Source organism: Bombus huntii, chromosome 8 (genome assembly GCF_024542735.1).
Source record: "Bombus huntii isolate Logan2020A chromosome 8, iyBomHunt1.1, whole genome shotgun sequence".
Taxonomy (NCBI): Eukaryota; Metazoa; Arthropoda; class Insecta; order Hymenoptera; family Apidae; genus Bombus; species Bombus huntii.
The window spans coordinates 948,389-970,535 of NC_066245.1; the positions used below are offsets into that span (position 1 = coordinate 948,389).

General features: G+C 28.2%; 2 protein-coding genes and 2 long non-coding RNA genes across 14 annotated transcripts in view; 2 read left to right on the forward strand and 2 right to left on the reverse strand.

Annotated features, from left to right (window-relative positions):
* The window catches only part of LOC126868586 (uncharacterized), a 41,210-nt gene extending 23,065 nt beyond the window's left edge, over positions 1-18,145 (reverse strand). For 2 of the 10 annotated variants that reach the window (XM_050624207.1, XM_050624204.1), the window contains exons 1-11: positions 17,952-18,130; positions 12,655-12,977; positions 11,057-11,362; positions 8,903-9,091; positions 8,225-8,732; positions 7,778-8,008; positions 7,257-7,559; positions 6,855-6,989; positions 5,891-6,648; positions 5,085-5,274; positions 2,469-2,792 (exon numbers count right to left, since the gene is read on the reverse strand). In XM_050624207.1, coding sequence (XP_050480164.1) covers positions 2,469-2,792; positions 5,085-5,274; positions 5,891-6,648; positions 6,855-6,989; positions 7,257-7,559; positions 7,778-8,008; positions 8,225-8,732; positions 8,903-9,091; positions 11,057-11,362; positions 12,655-12,938 — 3,228 coding nt within the window. In that variant the 5' untranslated portion in view covers positions 12,939-12,977; positions 17,952-18,130. Of the gene's footprint in view, positions 1-2,459; positions 2,793-5,084; positions 5,275-5,890; positions 6,649-6,854; positions 6,990-7,256; positions 7,560-7,777; positions 8,009-8,224; positions 8,733-8,902; positions 9,092-11,056; positions 11,363-12,654; positions 12,978-17,951 lie in introns of all 10 variants that reach the window. The other 8 variants (XM_050624206.1, XM_050624203.1, XM_050624209.1 and 5 more) reach the window with 7 other exon arrangements.
* On the reverse strand, positions 9,737-10,265 carry LOC126868597 (uncharacterized). The gene is made up of 2 exons (XR_007690641.1): positions 10,119-10,265; positions 9,737-10,044 (listed from the first exon to the last, which is right to left on the reverse strand). It is a non-coding gene; the product is annotated as an uncharacterized LOC126868597 (long non-coding RNA).
* LOC126868598 (uncharacterized) lies at positions 10,184-11,281 on the forward strand. Of its 2 annotated transcripts, none has more exons than XR_007690643.1 (2): positions 10,184-10,327; positions 11,115-11,281. It is a non-coding gene; the product is annotated as an uncharacterized LOC126868598 (long non-coding RNA). The 2 variants fall into 2 exon arrangements; XR_007690642.1 differs by having other exon boundaries at positions 10,195-10,327; positions 11,127-11,281.
* A 2,271-nt stretch (positions 18,146-20,416) lies between the features above and the next one.
* On the forward strand, positions 20,417-21,467 carry LOC126868754 (cysteine-rich PDZ-binding protein). Its single transcript, XM_050624534.1, has 2 exons — positions 20,417-20,691; positions 20,916-21,467. Exon 2 carries the CDS (start codon positions 20,942-20,944, stop codon positions 21,242-21,244), a length of 303 nt encoding a protein of 100 aa, XP_050480491.1. The 5' UTR covers positions 20,417-20,691; positions 20,916-20,941; the 3' UTR covers positions 21,245-21,467.
* Positions 21,468-22,147: the final 680 nt, after the last annotated feature.

Below are 22,147 nucleotides of genomic sequence, written 5' to 3' on the forward strand. Positions count from 1 at the left end.
GTGAATATAATTGGGCATCGGATTTAAAAAGCTAACGAAGGTCTTAAATCTTATCTTTTCTTTATATGTAGTATATATAAACGAAGGTTGGACGAGGTTAAGTATTCCACGGATCTTTCGTATTACAGCTTCGTACACAAGAGCATATTAAAAATGATTACCCTTAATGGTCAGCGTTAGGTTCGAGTTAGTCTTTAAAATTTGGTCGCCGCGTTATGACTAATATAATTTGGGTAATAATAACATAATTATAATTCATACTAAGCTTTATATTTTATTGATATTATCCCACCGGAACAAATTTTCGGACACATTTCCTGCAGCTTCGCGTATGCAGTTGTGAATAATTATTTCGATTCGTGAAGTATGGTACAAAGATAAAGAGATTAATGGTGGATGGATGTAAACTATGTCACAGGTATACACGCATAGGTAGAAGTCTCTGTAGTGATATCGACAGCTTTCTGCAAATACTAAAAGAGTCCGGCGGTAACGTGCAAAGGTAAAAGTTGTTTAAAATTTCTACAATATTTTAAAAAATCATCGAAATCTAGGACAGCATTCCTAAATAATTATCTTCAGACCCACTATCAGAGGAAAGATAATTTTCTGATAACAAAAAAGGGGAATTTTCATTTTATTCTCTCACGTTGAAATTATTCTCTAAATAACAAACAACAAAGCGTAAACTTAACGCGACTTTAAAGTGACTTACATTGATCGTCCGCTGAATAATTTTGACCAGTAACTCAGTGGTCGACACAAGTACCGAAATCTATTCTATATCTATGTCGGGTTTACATTAGAATTAGGGTTAAGGGCGTGAAACGAATCTTCGTTTGGATTACACGTGTCGTTATGCAATAGAGAAGACATCGACTAGTGCAAATACGATTATCATAGAACCGGACAAGTAACCGTGGTAATTAGATACTCGAGAAACTAATGACAATGATCTTAGGTTCAATAACGAATCCGCGGTCGACGGGATGATCGATGAACGTGCTCACAAAATCTAAGTCGGACGCGTAATATTCACTGGTCGTAAGGGGTTACTCTTTTCGTCGATGAGATCGCGAGAGAGAATGACTTTCCCGTCCCGATGATGCCACAGAGGAAAACTATATGGGGTGTGTCTAAGGACACGAGATCATCGGATTCGTCGAGAAAAGCCTTCGTTCAGAAAGTAAGGGAAATTGGCGTTGCTGCTAATTGGTCAATCTCCATATCGGTGGTTAGAAAAAGATGCTAGCCGCCCTCGAGGGAAAGTTGCTAGTGGGAGGCGCCCCTCGTTGAAAAATAGGTCTCCCCTATTTTCCTGTAGTTGGGACAAAGACTGTTCGTCCGTTTGAAGGACTTTAGTTAGCTAAATCTTAAGATTTATAACGGGCCCTCGGGCTAGCTGAACATGTACTGCGGAGAAGCATCGACATCTGGCAATCATCTTACTCGAAGAATAGGGTCTGCGCGTGGCGAGCTACGGGACAGAGATCGTTGGAATGTTTACTGTCGAGTGTTACAATTATTTCCTTTTTAAGGAGAGTTATAGAATTACTCCATGCCTTTGTTAGACACAGCGTTCATCCCGTAACCGCGGCTACGTTCGGCGACAGACTGTCGCCTCGAGCCAAAGCTCACTATCACTAATCTCGAACAATTACAATCGGATTGAATAACTACAATTGTTTAATTACAGCTATCGTAGACTCTAGATTACAATGTTGCGGGATTATCCAAAATTCCGGAGGCTCCGGTGTTCTTTCGTCTCCGACATCCACATATAAATGTACTTTATCAATTGGAATATTTTAATAATAAAATAGTTTTTGGACTATGTAACTCATTTTCGGGGAAGTTGGACTTGCACTGATTGATTTCTGAACCCCCCATATAATGGTCTCTATGTATATAGTGGAAGAAATAGCAAATGATGTTATTGATTAGGAGGATTGTACTAAGATTACAAATAAATGCAATCAGTTACTCTAAAACTCAAAATTTTTGAGGATTCAAATATAAGGTATAAATATAGATATAAAAACCCCAAAAGGATTATAATTTTATCGAACACTTATTTTCGAAATTAATAAAATAAAAAACAAATCCTTTTGAAAAACATTCATGAGAAATTATTAATTATTTTATGAATATCAAAATGTGATATACAATTGTAACATAGAAAAGTATCTTTAATTTTTATTTATTTAATTAATTAATAATTATTTGATAATCATTTAATTTTTAAATAATGAGAGATTATTTTTTTTAAACAAATAACGAATAACAAGAAGATTGTAGTAAGTATATCAATTGGTATTTGTTGTTTGTTGTTATTTAACTGAATATGTTAATTGCACTAATGGTAATAATAAATGAATAGAAAAGAGAGTAGTAGCAGTATGATTAGTAGCAGCCATAATAAAAGAAGATAGTTTGATGAAATTTAATTGAAGGGGCACCTTTTTCACCTTGTTGCTGGATTCCTTGAGACTCTGAGGGGACGAGGGAGAATTTTTGGCTGGAGTCTTCTGTGGACTTGTCGTAGGTTGTGAGGGAGTAGTAACATCACAATCGGAAGGCGGAGCTTGAATAACGGAAACTACTGGAGGAGGTGAAATAGAGGCAGAAGCGGAAGTGGATACACAGGCTGAGGTCGAAGCTAAGGGTTCCGAAGGTGCTAGCGGGCTTTCTACCGGAACGACACTCAGGCTTTTCGGGGGAGTTTGCTTAGGAGTTGGCACTTTTCCACTCATCGGTGGTAACATTGTCCTAGTCTTAGGCTTCCTCCACCCCTATGTAACACCAATTATATTTATTATGTTAGTCTGTTTACCCTTAAGATAATACCCCTACACAGATCATGCACTACCTAAGGCATATTTTTTATTTACTTTAATCCTTTACTTAGTTTAACGTATTCTGAATAAACTAATCTTTATGCATTATAATATCTTTCTTCGCAGAATACGCGAGAAGGGGGCGATAAAGATAGAAAAGATGTGAAATAAATCAAAATATTTTCTGTATAAAAATAACGGTTAATTTTACCTCAACAATTTTTTCTAATCGTAAATAGTTATAAAATATAAACAAGATATAAACACGAAACTACTTCAATTTTACTTGTAAGAGTTTTTATAATTCCTTTGTAAAACCCATATTTCCTTTTCCTTATTAAAAACTAATATTTACTATTAACATTTGTAAACTATAATATTTATCTTAGTATCTTATTCAGTTAAATGATATTTTATTGTTATTAAATTTATTTATCGTTAAATAACATTATTTTATAATTAATGAACTTTACTGAACTTCTCTTAGATATTGCAGAATATTTTTAAAATATTTTTTGTATTACTAAATAAAGGATTAAGACCATTGAACAATTATATGTTATCATATCATCAAACAAGTTGTATAATATGAAAATTATTAATCTTTAACGAATAAAAGAGTTTTGTTCTTGATATATATAGGATATTCGAAACTGATTTGTCATGATCACAGCATTTTTCTACACCCTGAATCCTCGATGTGACCTTGGCCTTGACGTTAATGATCAAATCTCTTTGTTGCATCATATTCTACTCATCGTGAAGACGAAAGGTCTCCAAGGAATCGTGGTTCGCAACACGATAGTTCTTTTGAAAAAAAAAAAAGATATGTTGAAGTTCCATCAATTTTAAAACTCGCTTTGCAATATGCTTATGCACAATTGGCAGTCAAATGCAGGAAAAGTAGCATCTATTGTCACATATGGATATCCCAGATCCATTATTATAAATTCGATATCTCCTTTTTTTTCTTTCTCGTTATTATTCCTGAAGTCGCATTTCTACATTCCGACCAAATTTCTCCCCAAGATCACGCACTGACCTTGACGATAAAAAAATTGTTGAATCGATCGATGATGCTACTCCATCTCACACTAGTCAACCGGTTCATCAATTTTCTCATAATCTAAAGTCAGGGCGTCATCTAGGAGAAAAATTGATTTGGAATGTAGAAATGCGAGTCCGCGGCTGCGAGAGAGAAAAAAAAAGGGAGATATGGAATTTATAATAGTGGATCTGGAGTACCTACGTATGACAATAGATGCTACTTTTCCTGCATCTGACTGCACAATATAAGCAAATTACAAATAAACTGAATTTGAAAATTAATGGAACTTTAACATTTTTTTCCCCAAGGGAACTATTGAGTTACGATTTACGATTCCTTGGATACTTTTTGTCCTCACGATGAGTAAAATACGATGCAACAAAAAAATGTTGACCTTTAACATCAACAAGGTCATGGTCAATTTTGCGGCTACTTTTTTTGCAGATCTTTGGCTATTCAGAGGTGTTGAATAACGCTGTGACGCTCGTGACAAATAAGTTTCAAACACCCTGTATATAATTACTTACTAATAAAATACTGAATCAACAGATACCTTCTAACATAGAGTATCGATAATAATAATTTGTACATACATATATTTGCGTGGTTATATATGAAAAGTAATATTTTTAATACAAAGTATTTTGTTAATTGTATAATCCAAATTATAAATGGCAATAATAAAAAATACTTTACTGAATAAATAATAAATATCGGTAAGTTTTTAATTTTCATTATTAAAGGTTAAAATTATTAAAAATCTTTGACAGAACCTGGTTCAACATTTGTAAGGACTATATTCTAAATTGCTGTAAATGTTTTTTTTAATAAATATTTAGAATAATAAAAACCAACAGTAATTTTTTAAATACAAGATTTGGGAAGTTAACATGATAACATAAGAAGATAACTGTAATAATAAAAAAGTGGAGAAAAGTTAAAGTTTGTACTAGAAAGAAAACTGTACTATATGTATTCGGTATCTTTGATTAGATATTATTTTTTAATATTATACATTTCGCCTGCAACAAAATACATGACGATTTCAGTTTATATGTATAGTACATATACGTATACTGTTATCTTTAGAGGTGTGTTTTAATTTTACTAATTTGCGCGAAGATTATTTCGTCAATTCATAAGATTGTGATTTAAAAAGACCTTATTGAATAATATTATTTTATTATTATATATCTTACCTTGTCGTCGTAAAAACCCTGGTCGTCTGTTCTTTGCTGTCCAAGTAAACGATCAGTTTCGAGGTCAGTATCTGCCTCTTCTTCATCTGGACCCTCCTCGATTTCAACATCTGCTTCTTCACCCGTACGACGAACTTCCGACTCTTCGCTATTATTTTCCACGCAAATTCTCCGCCTGCCATCCGATAGACTACATTTTAGTTAGATGTTCTTAAAGAACAGTAATTACATCTCAAATACAAATATGAATGATTAATTTATTATGTAAAATAGTTTCTTTTTTATAATATTTTGTATTCTTAATATTTTTATTTTACAGTAGATTATTGAGACTATGCCGTTTAAACAGTACAAATATTTATATAAGAAAATATTCAGATTAAAAATTTATAATAATGATGTTTATAATAACTAAAATAAATATATGTATTACTGTCAATAAAGAATACTCTGTGGATTGATGTGTATGATAGTAACAATAAATACTATTGTAGAATAGATAAAATCTTACGTTATAAATTATTTATGTAAATATAAAGATGTTTAACAGTACACATAATTCATGTTTGTAATTTTTATTGCTCATATCGGGCATTTTAATGCAAACTTTAAAAGAATGGAATATGATACTGAAAGATTTTATTTAAAATTTTGAAAGAACAAGAGAAATAGCAAAAATACTAATATAGAACTTATAAATTAAAATTCGAATATAATTGCTGTTGCCTTAATTCGTATTAAAAATATACAAATATTTGCAAAACTAATAAAAGAATACAAACTTTAAAAAAAGGAAAGTGAAATACCTTGGTATCCAAATAGGACTGACATTAGGTTCAGCTGATTCTTCTGTAGAAGATTTTACAGGTAAAGTCTTAGTCCTTTGCAAAGCCATTCTAATGTCTTTAATAGCAGCTTCAACTTCACCACCTATTTCTAGATTAACACTTTGTCTAGCCTGAGGTGCTGGTGGTGGTGGTGTGCCAAGAGGATCCAAACCATCAAGCTGAAGCTCATTTGTATCATATGAATTTTCTTTCTTAGGAACAAATAGATCAGGCGATGAAGTTTTTAAGGAATGCAAAATATCTTTGCCGACATTTAAGCCAGAGAGATCTTTCCCAACTGAATCATTCTCCGTGGTAGCTGGATGAGTACTATCATTAATACGACTACGTTGAATAATTTCTTTTTCAATTTCATTAATTTGTCGCTTCATCAACATCACAGTTGGATTATTATTATCAGTATCACTGGCGTGTCCACTAGATAAGCCATCTTCAAGAACTGGCATGCTAGCATATATTCTCAATGAATCTGAATTATTTCCTAAATCACCAACTGATCCAAGAAGACCACTAGCTGGTATTAATTCATTATCCATCATCATTAATGAAACTTCACTATCGAGATCTCCACAATTACTGTCGCAATCAGTTGTTTCAGGACTCAATGTAAAATTGCGAGAGTGCCCAACTTGCAGTCCAACCTCTGTTTCTCCGAGATCCTCACTACTTCCAGTACCTACTGAGAGGTCTAAGAAATTATTTTCATGTTCACCGGCCTGAAAAGAGACGAAACACTAAAATTCAAGTAAATATAACTTCATTTTAAGTAAAACGATGCTATGTAATATATTTTGGACTTTATCTTTTTTTTTATTGTAGATCGATTTTTGATGATTAACTTCAAATTTGATTAATGGCTTATATACAAATAAAAATTACTATATATGCACATTTAGAAATTTGTTTGTATGAATATTCTTACATTTTGTGGAAAATCTGCTCTTTGTTTCTTGGGAGATTCATGAACTAGAACTTCCTCTGTTGTTGGTGGACCACTAGCTAATCGCTGACCAACATAAGCACTTCCTCCTTGTCTCCGCAGTTCATAATCCAAATCCTTGAGAAAAGAGTATGATTATAAGCGGTAGTTTAAAACATAGTTACCATCATAGAAAAATCAATTTTAGTACAAGCAACAAAAGTCAGAAAATGCTTTTTAATATAAATCATGTGTTAAAATTATAAGATAAAGTTACATTAAAAGAATTAAAAGCTTTAACTAAGGCATGAATAAACTTAAAATGTTTATAATATTAAATGTGTATTTATGTAAATTTTACTTCCGCCGATTATAATACATATAAAATAAACAAAATGTTGATACCTGAAATGGGAAAGACTCAGTACTGTTTTCCTTTTCTTTTGTTGGTGGTGGACATTTAAAGAATTCCTCAAGTACTTTTCGAGTTTCTGAGAATTCATATAAATAATCAAATGTACTACCACCAGACGATACCAGATTGCTTATATTATCTGTGGGTATAGTTGATGGTTTTAAAGAGTCTTCTTCTTCATCTTCAATTTTAGGAGATGGAGGAGAGGCATTTACAGTTTGATCATCAGAATAATTTATATTTGTTTCTACCACAGCCTTTTCTACGATGATTTCTGCAGAAGTATCCTCCTTCTAAAAAGAAACATGAAAATATTCTGTAATTTCTATTTTCTTGATACAATAATGTAACCTTCCCTCTTCCTTCTCAAATTTGAATTTTATTAAATTTAAAAATAATTATACATATGTATAAACTTATAAAAGACTTTAAAAATTGTTAAGGTGTTTAAGTTACACTATACATTTTGTATAATAACACAGGAAAATATAGCTATTCATTTGAAACATACCTCATTATGACTTGGCGTTGTCGGTAATACTCTCTGTGGAAAACCAGGCCTTGGTGTCATGTATACAGATGGTGATGACAAAAGGCATGGAAGTTGAGTATCACGTACTCCATAACGTCGTGGACTTTCAGAATATTGTGCTATTGGTAATTCACCAATTACTCTTGTTACTTTGTGATTACGTTCTGAAGATGGTGAGTCTACTTCACAATCACTAGCTGGAGTAATAACCTAAAAACATATGTTCTATATAGTATTTAAAACTTTATTTTGGATAATAATGCATAAAAAACATTTTACTTCTCAATTGCTTTACTATATTAAATGTTTTAAATAATTTTATTATATTCATCCTACAAAGGAAGATGTAATGAAATCTGATCATTTATTTAATTGTGTAAATACAAATATAATTAATAGATAAAACAAGCAAATAAAAATATGCACCTTAAAAAATTCTGAAGTATTACGATGATATGCCGTTGTTGGGCTCGGTGTACTTCCAATGCTAGAACTTAATGGTTCTGGAGGAATGCGACCTCTTTGAGATTCCTCAGTTTCAAGGCTTAAATTAGTTGGTGTAACTTGATTGGTATTGTTAGAAGTTAAGTCTAGTCGCAAATTTTGCCAATTATCATCAATGTCATCAAAGACAACTACTTCACCATCACTAACGATAGCCATGCTTCTTGCTGGCGTAGTGTGATTTGATTGATAATCTATGCAGCTTTTTGACAATCCATAATCAAGATCCGCAGTATTTTTTGATATACCATATTCTACATTATTGCTATTCAAAATTGAGTCATAGTTAATAATACGATTGCTGTGATTGCTCTTAGGGGAATCATAGTCAATAGATTTTGTTGGATTATGTCGCACCGAATGTATTTCTGAAGAAAATACAGTTTCTGTGACTTCTCTATTAGAACGCTGCTTTCTTGTATCACCGCATCTAAAAATTCAGTCATATATAATTTGTATTATTATATACAATCCTTCATCAGGAAAATAATACGCAACTAAATTATTAAATATGATAGTCGTATAAATAAATGAAATTTTTCTTGTTCAATTCTATCATATATTTTGTGTATTAGAAGTAGATAATACTTTTCAAATTACCGGCTTCTTAATTCCCATATAGTTTGAGTGTTTGGTGATTTATTATTTCTTTTAACTGATAGCTTGTTATCTGTTTGAATGTCTTCATTATTTAATGAATTTGATGCCGCAAGAAAGCGTGATTTTCTAGCTGCTACTTTACCTCGACTCTGAGAAAAAACTTCTCGTCCACCAGCAATTTCTATAATTCTAAAAAAATAATAATTATTTAAATTAACGTTTAAAATACTATTTGTAAAAACTATTTTTTATAAATTAAATTGTTATATAGTAAGTTAGAAATTTATATACAAAAATATAAACCAATAAATTTGTAAAAATGATACCTTAAATTTATTTATTATATCTAATCCACTTGTTTATATGGTTATTTATTACATGTTAAATCAAGTTTAAACACCATTGAAGTAAAATGTAAAAGGAATACATAAGGAATTAAATAATTAAATAGAATAAACATAAAATTTTTGAAACATATGCTGACATATTATTTATTTCATAAATACAAATATTAAATGCTACTATATTCTATGAAATATTATACTAATGTTGATGTAAAATCAACAGTAGAAAATAATAAAAGATAAATGGGAACACAAAATATGTATTCAATATTTATTTTATTATAAATTATTTAGATATTAAATATTTATGAAAATCTGTAGAAATATGTTTATAGTATAAGAAAAATCTAATATAATTTTCATATTTATTTATATTTATATTATAACTGTATTGTCTTTGTACATATGTATAATTATATTAAAAATAAAGTTATGAAAGGAGATCAATATTTTCTTATTGCAATCATAAATAACTTATTAATCTACATCATTAATTATATTAAATTTATTCATAAATTTTTTTGGAAAAAAGTGAGACATAATACAAAATATTAATAGTATTCTTTTAAAAATTTTTGTAATAATACGATCATCTGAAATATATTTAATGCTTTATAACTTAACAAATTTCAATAAGAATGAGGCATTACAATTACTAGATGAAAATACATTGTTTTCGTCGATATTATTTAATAAATTTATATTAAATAACTTTCCATCGTAATAAATGGTATTGTTAAAGACACTTTGAACTGATTATCTTAATTAAAATCATTACGAAATGAGTACTGATAGTATCTGTAAAATAATGTAAACAAAGAGTGTAGGAAACTTTATTATGCTATATCATTTATTATATAGTTAGTACTTACACTTTGTTAATAAAAAAAATTAGTTTATATACAAGTTTGTTGTTAATATAATAATAAACAGTTTATATGATATACATTTTTCATTAATCACCACAAATTAAGATTAAGAACAAAAAGTGGTACAATCTAACCTAACATCAATTGCTGTGTAATGTTTATCGACTAAACTTCGATTGTGTCATTGACAAGTTTATCGATTGTTTCAAAATGTGGGTAAAATTTTTATAAATATTTGATTCTTTAATCGTTTAGGTATTTTACAAATATTGAATTTAAAGATAACAGAATTTAAAAAACATAATAACTAAGAGATCAATATAAGAATATAATATAGTGTAAGAAATTAGAAATAAGAACCCAATAACAATCTTCCTGTAATAGGCTATGAGACTAAAATAAATCTATTATTAATAAATCTATCTATTATAAATAAAAAAGTAGTAGTAAATTATTCATTCCTCTTGTTTTGTGAAAATGTAATTTGTTTATGATGAAATACACAATGTTAAAAAATATCAATATTAAATATAAAACACTGTTTGGAAATTTAATATCACAATCTGAATTTTTTGAGATTAATATAATTAATATAACATTTTGAAATTAAAATTTTAATTACCTGAAAAAGTTTAGAAAGCGTAATATATTGAGTTTTCCTTTGTTGAAAGTATTATCATTAGTATTTATTATTACATTTAAAAAATTATTCAGTATGTTTATAAATTTTTTACTTTAAACATATATTTTTAAACGCATATTATGAATTGTATTATCTTTTTTTATATACATAATTAATGATTATAGTTTATTAGAGATTAGAGATTACAATCTATTTATGGAAAATGTACTATAATTCTGATATTTATTAATTTGGCTCATTAAATATATATATTTCCCAAATACAGAAGAGATATTTCAATATAATTAAAGTAACTTACCTGGAATCCCTTAATTTGTAACTGCGATCACCCTTAGCAGAAGTTAAAATGTATACAGGGCTTTCCTCAGGTCCACTATCATCCTGTTGTGAGTGACTCTGCTGATCACTACCTGGAAGGCTACCATATTGTTGTGCATCTTCACTATGTCCAGAGGCAGACGAGGAGCTTGAAGAAAGCGGTTTAGTATTAAGTGCACCAAGCGAATTAAATGTTCCAAGAGGACCACCAACATTGCTTGTACCACTGCTAACACCAACAGATAGTTGACTGTCACCTGTAAAACCGGACACCATGTTCGTTGTCCTAGGAAAGAAAAGAGTAATTATGATTATAATCTATGTCTAATTTAAAGATCTTAGAAAGTATTAAAATCAATTTTATTTATTATATGTATTTATCATTATGATTATATACTTCAGTAAAAATCCAATAAAAAACAGCTTATTAAATTCAGTAAATATGAAATTTTTTATTCATTTTATACATTTTTTAATATTATTTATTTACTATTTATTCCATCTTTCATACACTAAATGCGTTTTTATATATGTTTCTTAGTCTACAGTCTCATTGCATCTTGATGAATAAATAAAACATATTTCTAGTTTACAAACTTGTTTAAAATCATTTTAACCAGTACAAACTAAATTACATCTTTTAATACAATATTGTGAAATTACCAAGATTTAAATTCATGCTTTAATTCATCATCCAGAAAATTAGTTAATTTATTATTTAAATTAATATTCTATAACAAAGAGATTCTTTTTTTTATATATATACAGAACTACACAAGTTATTTAAGTTCTACTTATGATTAGAAACAGTTATCTGGATTTTTTATATATTCACATTTTTACAGTAGTACCAGAAATATTATATGTAATATAATGATTGTTAATTATTTTATTTTTATTATATTTATTTTATTTCTATTTTTCAATATCACTTTCTCCTCATTGATATTTTTAATGTTATAAGATGAAGTTATTTTTCTATGAAATAGCTGTGAATTATCCCAATCTTTATTGTTTTTCTGATGTAAAAGGTATAAGGATTTTTAAAAGCTATATTTTCCACAAATATTTTAAAGATTTATATAAATGGTATTCAGTGTAGTACCTAAAATTACACAAATACTGTTACTGATGTATTTAAAATATAGATTATAAATGTACAATATTTCTTCCTTCAAATATAAACTATTATTAACAAGGAATAGTACTTTTTAAATATAACTTTAATAAAAAATTACACACTACATTTTTTATTTATTTTTGTTGTATGTATTATTATTTTTTAAGCATGCTTTTTTTTAAATTACTAGTTATTATAACAAAGCATTAGTAAATAATTTAGTTCATTAATTAAATAGTTGTATAAAGTATTAGCAAGTACACAGTGCATTTTTAAACTGGACATTCGTCGCAATATATTTTTATTTATATTTATATAAATTAAATATTTTTGGGGGTCTAAATAATGTTCGTTAATGGTTGCAATGCAACTTGTAACATTTAAAATTCTATTATATCGATTAATTTTAATTACCGATTAGAAGAAAATCATTGATCGGTAAGTCAATATAAATTTACCTATCGGAGATATCACGCTCGAGGTCGATCATGTCTTCCGGTATCGCTTGTGAGTGCGTTGAATGTGTGTTCTTGGAGTGAGTGTTTGCGAACGTAGTCGCGAGTGTATCTGTGAGGCTAGTCGTGAGGCTGGTGGTAACAGAGACGGCCTCCTTCTGGCAGAGGCTCTCATGCGGCTGACTGATCTGTGTGGAGGCCCCCGGACTCGGGGGTGGGCCACCCCTAGGCCGACATTTCGGGAAAAGTCGGTTCAAGTCTGCGTTTTCCAAGATCAGGCTTGTCATCGCCACGCCACATTCATTTCTCTTAATACCCTGTCCATTCTGGAACATTATATATCCGTATCATGTAGAATGCTACTACATATATGGTTAAATTTTTACGTTGTTAGGTGTTTTTATATCAGATGAAAGTTCTGAATATTGCTTAACATATAATTAATATCTAATTAATAATCTTAATCTTTTTCTCAATATATATTTACTGATGTGTAAAGAATCATTAATATATAATGCAATAAATATTAAGTCTTTAATTAGGAAAGTAACAACCTGTTAAAGATCTCATTTAAAATTGATAAACAAGCAGTAAAATTAAAAAAACTCAGAATATCATAATGATTATTCATAATAAATATACATAATTCTTATTCATAATTTTACTTTTATTTTAAAAAATGGAACATGAAAAAGTAAAAATGTATTATTACTTTATCAAATTTCATTTTATTTTATTTTGGTAATTAATATAAAAGTATTTTATGTAATACGATCGTAAGAAAGAATGTTTATAATAATAAGCTAAAAAAAATACAGTGCAAAATTGTGAGAATATGTTTACTATGATATTCTTGTTACGATACAGTAAATACTTATAAAGTTGGACAGTCCTGAACTCTAAACATAAACCGGTACCTCACTTATTGATTAAATTATTGATAGGTAAATACATATATGCATAGCACGTGGTATTTTCAATACATAACACCGACCACTCAACTTCACACTTTAATAACGTAAAAAGTTATATCCTTTATTACAGAAATTGTAAAATTTAGATCAAAAGAACTCAATGACACAACATCCATCAGACCTACATTTATTTTAACAAATCACATAAGTAATGATATATACATATATCATTACTATATATATAGCGTTGTTACCGAATTCTAATTTCGTTTTGTATTCTCTTTTGCCATCATGCTTTTTTAAGATTTTATTTATATCGTTTTTATGTTACGAAATATAAATGTATTTGTATAATTGTCATTAGACACATAATGTAGTTTCATAACAATTATGCGAAACAAATAAAGGAAAACAGTAGACAAGAAAATAGAGAAATATAAAAAAGAAGACAAAATGAAATAAATAAATGATAATGGTGTAAGAAACTGGATAGAATAATGAGACATGGAAATCGGTGAAAAGAAAGAAAAGGTGGTAAAAGGAGAGCGGAAAGTCAGGAGGTAAAAGGAAGTATACAATAAGAAAGACGAGTTCTAGTCAAAATAAACGAACAGAATGAGACAAAGGCAAAAGGATGAGAAGTTTGCGGATTTGAGGAAAACATGAAAACACTAGCAGAAGAAACATAAAGAAAGCAAGATGAAAGACGAGAAAGTGTATACTAGAAAGGGCTAGAGAGAAGACGAGGGTTTGGCCCGTGCTTCGTTGAGCGTGGAATCAATAGGAGGTCACTGGCACCAGTAGATACAATCGGCACATTTTAAGTCTACCTCGGTGTTGCACAGCTTGCTATTGTATTGACCCTGTTTCTCTTTATGATTAATTCGAGACATGTGCATATCCGTAATTATAATAATTTGCGCTGTATATTTCAACATTCTATTCCTATCTCTTCTACCCCCATGTTCCATTTTTTACTTTTCTTATTCTTCTTGAGAACAAGCATTGGGATGAATCATACAAATGACACCTTAATCCAGAAGCGATAGTTATTATTTTCTTCAATAGCAAACAAGATTCAAACAGAGTGAAATCGTGCACTTATGAGATAAAATATTTTTTGTTAAAGCAATTAAAGAATCAATTTTATTTTATACTTTTATATATAAAAGATATATTATTACATTTTGTAATATCGTATTGTTACTTAAATTAAATATTGTATTTGGATGTATCATATAATTAAAAGACATTGTATTTCGGTGTAACTTTTGTATTAAAATAAACTTTGATTTGTTTTATTGATTCTTAAAATGTAAATTTCTAAAATGTATTAGATTGTATTGTTATCTACGAAAATATTATTTTATAAACTTATAAGCTATCAATTTTTTAATGATTTTTGTCAATGCTAGTAAAAATTGTTTATTTATATTTTTCATGTACATGAAAAAGTCAATTTTAGTTTAAAAAATATAAGTATTACTTTTAGCCTTCAGGTTTTAATGTTATGAGTGTAATACGAATATAATTAATTTTATTCTTCTGCAATGATATCTGATACGACACCAATGCTGTAAAATGCAAAAAAATTATAAATTACATTAAAACGATAAGTTACGAATGTAAAATTTATCAAAAATATAACAATTAATAATTGAAGTATGAGAAATGGAATGAAGTACTTGGAAAAAATGGAAAAAGATAACTATAGTGTATATACAATATATACTAATAACGTAATGAATATTACTACTATAATACATATAATAATGTAATGAAACAATGAAATAATGAAAATTAATCTAAGAAAGTTATCATTTTCAAAAATGTGTTTTATTTTGTTTAAAATTCTTCCATATGTAATGGATCTTAATACCATAAGTTTTGTGAATTTTATACAGTATTATCTACGTGATGTAGTAGTAAATATCTATGTATATGTTAAATTTTGTCACTGCTGGTAACTTTAAGCTTACAATAGCAGGTTGCTATGGATATGCGTTTATTTCTCTCACACGCATAATGTTCAGTTTTTGGTACATGTGCATATAAAGAAATGCTAGCAAATAACGTTTTTAACTCGTAAGTATGATGAAAGGAAAATAACTGATAATTTGCATTGTAAAATATTATATTATACAAAACTATCTTACGAACTTTTTTATTTGAAATTAGCATGTTAATCGTCACGTGTGCTGTCAGCGGTAGATGACGTCTTTCGTTACTGCATAGGTTAGTTTCATTTTTTTTTCATTTGTCAGTTTGACAGTCTGTGAGAAATGCGGATTGTTCGCATGAAAATAGATCTTGCAATTTTGACTTAAAAATTAAGATATTAAAAAATATAATTCAGTTGAGGAATGCTTGCAAAAAATTTTGTTTATATTTTGTTCTTAGTAGTTAAAAGAAATATACGAAATAACTTTAACTCCAATTACAAAAAAAGTTTATGAAAAACATTCAGTTACTCGAGTACCGATGTAAATATATGTATAGATACTAGCTCTACATTGGTTCTAGCTAGTAATATAAAAAAATTACTATAAAAACCAAAATGAAAAGCTAATAACATTATATTATGTTTTTGTGATATATATTTCATGTTACACATTATTGATATAACAGAATATAATTTGATTAGTATAATGAATTTTTAAGTTGATATTTGATTGATATTTAATTTCATAAATGTTATATACTTAATACTTTTTTTTAGAAGATTTTCAAAAACTTCTGTAGTTATTACACATACGTAATATAATTTTGGATATGTTATTAAATTATGTAAGTCGTATATACATATGTGAATGTTTTTAATTTAGAGGTTTGTTTTTGCAACAAAAGACATGTAATGAGAAATAAAAAACGGAAATTAGAAAGTTAATGTAAATAATAAAATGCTTGTATACATTTACATGTGATGAGTATTAAAATGTTGTGATATCTTTCCTGTAATATTTATATAATCACTCGGAAATAAAAAAAGATATACATCCATGTAGTACATATATACAAGTATATCAACTTTCAAATTCAGTAATTTGATAATTAAAATTTTTCGATTTTGCATTTGAAAGAAAATGTTAAAAACGGTGTCGGTGGTTACATGTTTAGTTAAATATGCGCTATTTAAGACAAAGTATTTTACGCATTTATTTATATAGAAAATAACGAAGTTCATTATTATTATCTTCACATAAATTAAAAATTATTAGGAAACAATCGAGGAAGTGATATACGTTATACAATTAAAAGTATTTCATATTTTGCGTACGCTGAGTTATTATGTAAATTGGCATCGTTATTTTTATTCATCATTGTTTGCTATAATTATTCAAAATTGTACTTAACTGTGTTTTATTGTGTTTCACACATTGAAATCTTTTCATATTCCAGTATTTTTCCCCATAAAAATCATATTAAATAATTTTAATTATAATAATTTTTAATAATTATCGATAATTTACTATTAAAAATACTAGCTTTTTGATTAAATGGAAATTGCAATATGTATATATCTATGTTCTTTATGTTATGTTCTTTATTTTAGCAAAATTTTTATTGAAAGAAATAACAATATTTCTTTTGAAATCATTTTTAAATATTCATTTTTAAAGATTATAGACCAATAGTCAATTATATAGTTTAAAACAAATATTATGAAAAAAGGTTGTGCTTAGATTTCTAAATAGAATTTATCTGACTGTATAGCGATTGTTCTTATGAATATTTCTGACAAAAATGTAACGCAGACTTATGGGTACTGGATACACCTGTTTAAAAATGAGAGCATCATGTATATTGCAAATCCTGTCGTCCGATACGTACGAATTATCTATTGTCTATCTGGATTATATTTTTAAGAATCAAGATCGAATTTATTACTTATAATATATCTAAAAAAATCTCAAGGAGAAATCGATCGTACGATCTTATTTGTATTTGCATTCGTAAAAGAAAGGAAAACTTGAATGGAACCTACATCTGAAATGAGTTTAAATCAACGAAATTTCAATGAACTCGTATGCGTTTAATAGAAATTTTACGAAAAAATAGAGGAAGGGCTTTGGCTGTAGGCGTCTTTCTATCCAGAGATTTCGAGGGTGACTTGACCTCTTCGAACATCAAATTATGCATTTTTGAGCGAACTTAACAAAAATAGATGGACGTTTGATGCACGAAATAAAGTAAAATGCACGTTTTCACTATAAAAAAGAGACTAAAAATTCGTAATCAGGTCTTCTATTGGAGTCTCCCATCGCAATACGACTTGCGAGAAAGAGGAATCGATCCAACATGTTAACGCGTGTCTGGCATCGAGGATGGCAGCCACCCGAACAAAGTAAGTCTTTTAGGATAAATTTTATTATCGTTTCTATTTACCTTGTTGTATCCGTTTTAATGCGTTCACTCGTCACTTTGTTATGACACGATGCACTGAATTAAATTGTCACACGAAATGTCGCAATAATCTGGTAATACGGTCGCGAGTACACAGGTCTTCAGAGGATAGTCAGACACTGAACGAATAGATGGCGCCCAACACTTGTACGCCACCCCTAGCGTCGAATTTTCCTTCAACCCTCTTACTCCACTAACATTGCTTGCTGCTTTCGACTAGAGGGTTGATCGCGTGATTCTAATCAAACTAACGAAAGTCAGCGCCAGTTCTAACTACGTAAAGTTATCTATAACAGAGAGTTGTTGATGCTTTTAGTTAATTTGTCCATTGGAAATTCAATAAGCCAAAAGTATAATTAAGAATATCATCGTATATAGAAAAAAAGTATTGCTTGCCTCTAAAAGATTTACTGTATACATATACATATATGTAATAAAAAAGTTTTTTAAATACATAAATATAAGATTAATTATTGTCATACTAAACTATTGTAAGTAACTATTGTAAGATATTTAAGGACAATGTGCCTTAAAATGATATATTCTATACATATGTATAGGTAAAATATTGCTTTATATAATTGATTTTTGTAGAAAAATTATACAATGAATGCGTATATATTTTAATAAATTACTATCATTTTTATGTCATTATTTTTGCGTTTATAAACATATTTTTAAAATTATGGTTATAGAATTAAAAGTTTATTTAGGAATTTAACAGAACTTAATGTCGTTATCTAGTTGCCATATCTAAGGCAATGGTTTCCTTATTTTAAGTCACATCTTTGGTTTTAAACAACTGATAAAGGAATCGAACAAGAATTGAACATGAAATAGATAATCAAAGAGAATCAACCAGACCAACTGCGGTTTTTGTTAATTTTTCCAAAACAAATATTTTAAATACTTTTATTACTTAAACATTATCTAAACATATGTATATCATTCTTACGCAAAAATCAGATAGATGGTATGAAGTAAACATTATTTATTAATTGATATACGATGTAAACACTGTAACACAACAGAGATAAGTACATTGTTCATGTTAAAAGTATCTAAGTGCTTGAGAATATTACTAAGTACAATAAACATATATGTATAATAATATATTTTTTCCGCATGCTTTGTTTCTTTTAGAATGTCAGCTAGTGGCAATAATACAATAGAAATACATATATATGTATGCATTGTCCATATGTATCATCCGGTATTATGTATACATAATTATATTTTACTTGCATAGTTTATTGCATTCTGATTGCATCGCGTTTAGGAGTCTATGTTTTACTTATTTCGTGTTCAAGAAGAACTATATAGTACGTATAGGTACTTTACAATTTACACTCATCAATAAAAAAAAGGATCTATTTTTCAAATGAAATAATAAGAAAATAATGATTTTTAATTAATTTACCAACTTTGTACATTTTACCCATTTTAATTGTATAAAAATAATAACACTATTATCTTAAAACAAGTAACGTATATTTCAGGTTAATCATAGTTATGTTAAGAAAAAAACTGATATTTATTGTAACTTTTTAAGCTATTTTTGTTCTACACATGTTCAATTATTAACGCTTAAGGGATGAAAAATTTTTTGCAAGTCCTTCGCACAATGGGGCATTAGTTTAGAATATTGAAATGTTTATCTTACTATCGGATAAGATACCTACATGTATTCGCTTGGTAAGCCAAGCGAACAATTAACAGGAACGGATATATCCGCTATCCCCGCTCAAGAGGTTAATTTTTGTTTTAATGATTATATGCTATCACTTTGTAGTTTTATGTGATATTTAAATTTTTAGAACATAAACTGTAATAAAATACATTAATATAATGCATAAAGTGAATTTACTTGCTCCAACAATCGAGTATGTTTAATTTTTCATAAACTTGAACTGTGTGTGTGTACATGCTCAATATTTAAAATATAAAGTATGATAAATAAAGATATTTAGGATGTTACAAATATTAATTTATCCTTATTATTTTTCTACATTAAAAAGTGTAGTGCTATTGGAATTTCAGTATATGCTTTGCTTATCTATGTATGTACATACATGTGTATATACCATACGTATATACACATATACAATGTGCGTAAATATGAATCTTATTTATTTAGTTTTTAGTGATATTAATAATAATTAAATAAGAAAATCGCCATCTATTACTGATTTGCAATTACAACTAGGTGGTATATATATCTGATAACTGTTGATTGTGATGAGATATGGATGAGATTAAAACTACGGCCATGTAAACAGGTCTTGACATTAAATAGGGAAACCGTCCGAAATTTGAGTCATGCAAAATCAACATGGAAGACAACAAAGTTCACGTTTTACGAGCCAGACAGAGATGAGTAGAGCGTCTCTGCCTCTGTGTGAAACATTCATAGCACGTTACACATGCGCAAAACATGGATCTTCTTGTCTTCCATGTTGCTTTTTTATGACTCAATTTTCGAGCGGTTTCTACTATGCTTTCGATATATAAGTGTTTAGTCCAGATGTTGAGACTTGTCTATATAACCGTGGATAAGACTATGATATTTGGGTTAGATATTTCTCGTAATTTATTTATTTGCAGTCAATATCTCGAATATTTATACTTATCGTTCATGATTAAAAACTAGTGTGGGATGTAGTCATATAAAATGTGTACTAATTAAAAGAGTAATATTTAATCATTAATAAGAGTTCTGAAGGTAAATTGAAAATATTTTAATTTGTTAATTTGAAAATATAAAATATTAAAAATTTATACTCATATCTGTTATTGGCCAATTATTTTAATTTCACGTTAACTTTTTTTTATCATTTTTCATTATTTTTTACATACATGTTAGTCCTAAATCTAACCTTTATTATTTAATTTTATGATGCAATATAATATAAAGATCACATATAACGAAGTTTTACTATATTTCAGAATTGAAGTTTCAAGTCTAATTCAAAATGGTCTGTGAAAAATGTGAAAAAAAATTAGGAAAAGTCATAACTCCAGATCCTTGGAAAAGTGGTGCACGGAATACAGTAGAAAGTGGGGGACGTAAAGTTGGAGAAAATAAAGCACTTTCTGCAGGGAAGGCAAGATTTAATCCCTATACTGTTACCTTTGAAACTTGCAGAATATGTAGACAAAAAGTACATCAAGTTGGATCACATTATTGTCAATCATGTGCATATAAAAAGGCTATATGTGCAATGTGTGGTAAAAAGCTAATGAGTACAAAGAACTATAAACAGTCTGCTACTTAAATATTAAACTTAATGGATTTGTTTGTAAATTTACATTATGATAGATGTAGATTGGTATAAAGAAATTAATTTGACTTGGACAGATATTTTGTCTTGATATAAATAATAATTATATATATATATATATATATATATATATGAGTATTCCTTATATTATTTTAATAAAATACGGTAGGATGTACAAAATATGTTAATTAAATGTATAATATAGCATTATATCTAATTTTGCTTATCTATTCATAAACATGAATAACCTTGGTGACTATTTTTAAAACATCTGATAATATGAAAACAAAAGTTGAAAGAATGGAAATTATTAATGTTTATACCTGGAATATACCTATTTTGAAATGCAATTTACTAAAATATAAAAACATTTATAATTTAAAATAAGGTTAAAATAGATATACATACATATATCCATACGAATTCATGTTATTATTTTTAAGTGGTAAATCTACACCTAAATTGCTTTTTTTTATTTTATATTTAAAATATATTTGAAATATATATTATTTTATATCTAAAAATATTGTTGTCATATTTTATACAAGACAAAATTGTACTATTTTCACAAACATAAGTTTATGTATTTTGTATACCATAATAGCTTTTGCTACTTAAATATGCATTATATATGTTTAATATTACTCAAAATGAATATGTAAATTTTAGCATAATAAATTAAACAATGTTTAACGTATAAAGTTTATGATATATATTACAGATTTTGGATTTTTAGATAGTTACCTTCAACATTACACTCAACGGCTTCATAAATATATGTTTAGATACAATTGTTTAAATTTTTGTGTATGTCATCCGGTATTTTGTAATGAATTTACTTTTATCAGATAAAATCCAGTTGAAATGAAACGTATACGTCGAAATTAAAATTTATAT